Here is a 4,865-nt window from a genome sequence, read left to right on the forward strand (position 1 = left end):
AAGCAAAGTGATTCTGACTATTACAGAAGAATCTGCCTGTATATGTGCATGTTATATTTACTGTATAATACACAAAAAGGCATACAAAATACAAGTAATTTATGCATTTTAAGTTCTTAGGTTTGAAAAAACGCATCATTCAGTATCTAGCAAAAATGCCTCAGGGTATATTAAAGGGTAGGGGTTATCTTGCAGGTGCTTGGAAAAGAAACAGTTTGTTGAAACCCAAAACCATAATCTTGCTGAGATTTCAAAATACACTTGTCTTCTCCAGAATTTTTCACTCTATGTGTAGAGCCTGTAAAATACCAATTTAAATACATTTATATTCTTAGAAGCTAATAACTTTCCTGTTAGGGGTTTTGTTTTTTTTTTTTTTATAAATAAAAAAATGGTTTACATGCAGTGTTAAACAGCCAATATAACTAGTGGTTAATAAATAGACTTTTATTCATCAATGATGACTAAACCATACATTTCTATTTAAGTATTTGTCTTAATTTAGATGGTGGAGAAGGAGTACACCGATTAATGTCTTTTTCAACAGGGCTGCAGTGGCATGTGTTGGAGCATTTTATGAAAAAATGGGCAGAATGCTGGGTAGTTCTTTTCCAGAAACAGTGAATAATCTCTTAAAGTCTCTGAAAAGTGCAGAGGTAAGTTTCAGATTATTAGATATATGTGGTCTTGATTTCATTTAAACTGAAACCTGCTTCTTTCAAAGTTATTTGCCAAAATGCCTCCTTTGTTTGCCTTCTACCTAAAAAAATGCAAATCGCTTACATAGTATCAAGTTAAACATAGGTGTGTATTTTTGCTGCTGAGAGTTTTGTTGTAGGGATGTTACGTTACTTGCCTCATAGTGGCATCAGTAATTAAAATTGCAAAATGGTTACATGTATCATTTCTGTTTATGTACCCTGAATGAACATCCAGTTGTTTAAAAATGAATAAGAAATCCTGAAGTTTTGCAACAAAGATGTTGTTCTGTGTGTGAACAGGATACATTGTGCCCTAAAGGGTGTGTCCTAATATTTAGAGGATGTATCCTGAGCCTCAGCGGGTCTGATTTGGTGTAAATGGTTGTTCTGGGGTTTTGTTGTAATTTTTTTTTTTCTGGAAATCTGTGACAAGTTGCACGGAGTACTGATTGTGTGACTCTTGTCCTGCCAGCTGTTTTCTTCAGCTGTGTTGGTTTCGTTTGATGGTGTGGTTGTTCTTGTGTGCCCTCCACCTGTGAGTACTTGCCTGCGTGGAGGTGTAGTGGGAAGCTGTTGACTACCTGAGCTTCCCTCATATCAAGCATTTTCTCTTTTTTTTTCTGAGGCTGCAGCAGATAAATGATGGGACAGAAGTATCTTGTCTATGGCCGGTGTTGGATTGCCCAGGCTCATCTTAATTTATGTGACAGCTAAAGCTGTGTGTGGTGCTTACAGCTCTCTGAAACTAGTAATATATCAGTTGTGTAGGACTTCAGTGAACTGTATTATCAATGTTTCCAAAACTACTCCTGCACAGAAGCAGGAAAATGCAGAATTATGCACTTAGCTCTTGGTGTAAGTACTGTGGCCACATTTTTTCATAAATGTTTTTGGGTTTTTTTTGTGTGTTTGCAGTCTCAGGGCCGCAGTGAAATTCTGATGAGTTTACAGAAAGTCCTAAATGGACTTGGAGGAGCAGCAGCTTCTTGTCACCGTGATACTTATAAGAATGCCCGGTCTCTGTTGACGGACAGATCTATGGCTGTACGATGCGCAGTGGCAAAGGTGGGTGTTTTTCTCACCAGTCCTAGAAATTCTTGTGCTGTGACTGTGAAGTACCTGCAGTTGAACTGTGACCTGTTGTTTATGATAGGAAATTTGAGAGTTAGGTGTGTCCTTACTAGTTTACACTGAAGGTTCAGACATTTGCCTTACTTTCTGTGAATGGGGGTACTGTAATACTGTCTTCTTCACTTCGTAAATGATTGTGATGTAGGCTATATTAGCTGTGAGCCTAGTGGGAGAAGTTTTTGTATCGTAGTTCCTCTGTTGTGCTTTCATCTTTTAATCTTTATTTATGTATTAACTTATTCCATGAGTCTTCTGATTTACTCAGTTTACTTACTGGGTGAATTAGGGGAATGTGTCGAAATTAGCTCTTAAGATATTAATTTAAAAATATTTACTGAATAACCCTAACAATTATGCTGTTATTTAGATAAAAAGTAGTAATGGTCTTCATTGGTGCTCAGCAAGTCTTTTTTTCCTACAGTGTCTGCTGGAATTACAGAATGAAGCAGTGTTTATGTGGACAGCTGAACTAGAGAATGTTGCAACGCTATGTTTTAAAGCTCTGGAAAACTCAAACTATGGTGTACGTGTTGCAGTGTCAAAGCTTTTGGGGACAGTCATGGCTACAGCACTGATACCAAAACAAGCAACAGGTACAAGTCCTTTGGGATTCCATGTCCAAGTGGACAAACTGCGCCATGTTTCGTCACAGTGTTGCATGATGCAGTTTTTTCCTGGTAGATGGAAGCTTCTAGGTGGATTGTTTGGTTTTATAAACATTAAGCTAAGAAGAGTAAAGAGTGCAGAATTTCTGTTGTAGTCGTACAAAGAAAGAGAGAGCAAACTATCAAAAATCACCTGGGAAAAGTAGCTTATTTTTTAAGCATTGAAAGCAAGCTGTCATCTGCAGTGTTGTTTAGAATTATGTGTTTAAGACAGCTTTGATTTGATAAGCCTAGTTTCAAGGTTGGTGCTTATATTGATTGGAACTTTGGGATTAAATGGTTACTTTTCTTTTTGCAAAAGTAATGCGACAGAATGTGAAGCGAGCCACACTTGAGGAGGTCTTGGAGCTCATGGCCACAGGATTTCTGCGAGGAGGATCTGGTTTCCTAAAGAGTGGTGGAGAAATGTTGAAAGTAGGAGGATCTGTCAATAGAGAAGTGCGAGTTGGTGTTACCCAGGTTTGTTGTAAACTATTTTATGTACTATTTTATTATTACTTTTTTAATAAAGTAACATTTATAACTAACTGTATCACTTTTAGTAGGAAAAATACACACTTCTTTGTTTATAAGTTGACTTAGAAGTCTAGTTTCACTCGCCTGTTTTGTGAGATTTATGTGTGCTGTCATTCACCTAAGCCTTCGTTGTGGATGTGGAGTAACGATAGGTTAAAATATGTGCTAAGGGAAACTTATTTGATCAGTGTGTGTTAGGTGGGATTAACTTCCAAAAACCTTTGAAAACTTAGTATGTTAGAGACTTGTAGCTCCATATTTAAATTTTATTTCTTTTTAGAGAGGACACACTGTTGTCCTTTTGTGTGTGTTGACTCACTTTTCAGCTGCTGGGTAAAGTTTGCAGTTTGATATGTTAAACTACGTTTCTTCTCTCCATATGTTTGTCTTGAGTAGGTGAAATCTGCTGAATGTGCAAACTCCGCTTGTCTTATAGAGGAAGGTGGCAGCAGCATCTCTTCAAGTTCAGGCATTTTGAGTCTGACGTATATTTCAATCTGCTGCAGTAACTTGGCAAAATGCAGGTCTTTCTGATTGTAGGGTATTTTGTAAAACTCTTTTCTTTTTCTCGGCTTTTTTTCAGGTGAACTTGACAAAAATGCCAGGTCTTTGTTGTGAATTAGAACACGTTCATGTTGCTACTGTTACTGACATTATGTTACTCAGTTTTTTAGAGAGACACATTAAGAGCAATGGACTGGGTTTTCTTGTTGTCAGCCAAAGAGTATTTTCACAGTGTATGTAGCAGTATCGTAGCTACTCTGAACACTGGAAACAGTTTAGCTTTAACAGCAAAGAGAGCTGGCTAACAGGTTGTTTCATCCTGCTCAGCCTCATTAGGGTTGCTTATTACTAGCTGATATTGCTGTTGTACTGTGTTATGCACGAGTATAACCGGTGGCAATTACAGAGATATGGTGGGACAACTTAAATGACTGGGATGTGGTCATGGATGGCTGTGTCCTTTTTAGGAATGTTAGACCAACAAGGTGAGGTGGCAGAGTTGCTCTCTATGTGAGACAGCAACTGGAATGTATTAAGTTCTGTCCAGGGGCATATGAGGAGTGAGTTGAGAGTTTGTGGGTGAGAATGAAGGGGCAGGCTAGCATGGGTGATACTGTGGTGGGTGTCTGTTACAGGCTGCCTGATCAGGATGAGGAAGTTAATGAGGCCTTCTACAGATAGCTGACAACAGCCTCTTAATCACAGGCCCTCATTCTCATGTGGATTTCAACTACCCAGATATTTGCTGAAAGGCCTGTACAGGCAGCCATCCACAGTCCAGGAGGTTCCTCCAGTGCATTGATGATAATTTCTTGATGCAAATGGTGAATAAGCTGACCAGGAGAGGAGCGCTGTTGGACCTTATACTCACCAACAAGGAAGGTCTGGTTAAAGTGGTGAAGGTTGAGGGCAACCTTGGCTGCAGCAACCACGAGATGGTGGAGTTCAGGATCTTGTGTGATAGGAACAGAACACCAAGCAGGATTGCAACCCTGGACTTCAACAGGGCCAACTTTAGCGTTTTCAAGCAATTGCTAGGGGAAACCCCATGGGACAGGGTACTAGAAGGCAAAGGAGGCCAAGATAGGTGTTTAATATTCAAGGACCACTTCTTCCAAACTCAAGATCAGTGCATCCCAACAGGTAGGAAATCAAGACAGAGATCCAGGAGACCTGCATGGTTAACCAGGGAACTTCTGGGCAAACTCAAGTGGAAGAAGAGAGTATATGAATCACGAAAGCAGGGGCTGGCCACTTGGCTGGAGTAGAAGACTGTGGCCAGAGGATGTAGGGAGGCAACTAGGAAAGCTAAGGCCTCCTTGGAATTAAACCTTGCGAGGGAGGTCAA

At 39.6% G+C, this 4,865-nt stretch overlaps 1 protein-coding gene across 1 annotated transcript in view; it reads left to right on the top strand.

Moving 5' to 3' along the window:
* Nucleotides 1–4,865, top strand: part of HEATR5B (HEAT repeat containing 5B) — a gene marked incomplete at its 3' end in the record, with an annotated part of 33,452 nt that overhangs the window by 926 nt on the left and 27,661 nt on the right. The window contains exons 3-6 of the mRNA XM_009875857.1: nucleotides 548–656; nucleotides 1,617–1,766; nucleotides 2,254–2,425; nucleotides 2,799–2,956. Coding sequence (XP_009874159.1) covers nucleotides 548–656; nucleotides 1,617–1,766; nucleotides 2,254–2,425; nucleotides 2,799–2,956 — 589 coding nt within the window. The remainder of the gene's footprint in view (nucleotides 1–547; nucleotides 657–1,616; nucleotides 1,767–2,253; nucleotides 2,426–2,798; nucleotides 2,957–4,865) is intronic.

This window comes from Apaloderma vittatum, unplaced genomic scaffold, assembly GCF_000703405.1.
Source record: "Apaloderma vittatum isolate BGI_N311 unplaced genomic scaffold, ASM70340v1 scaffold4059, whole genome shotgun sequence".
In the NCBI taxonomy this organism is placed as follows: domain Eukaryota; kingdom Metazoa; phylum Chordata; class Aves; order Trogoniformes; family Trogonidae; genus Apaloderma; species Apaloderma vittatum.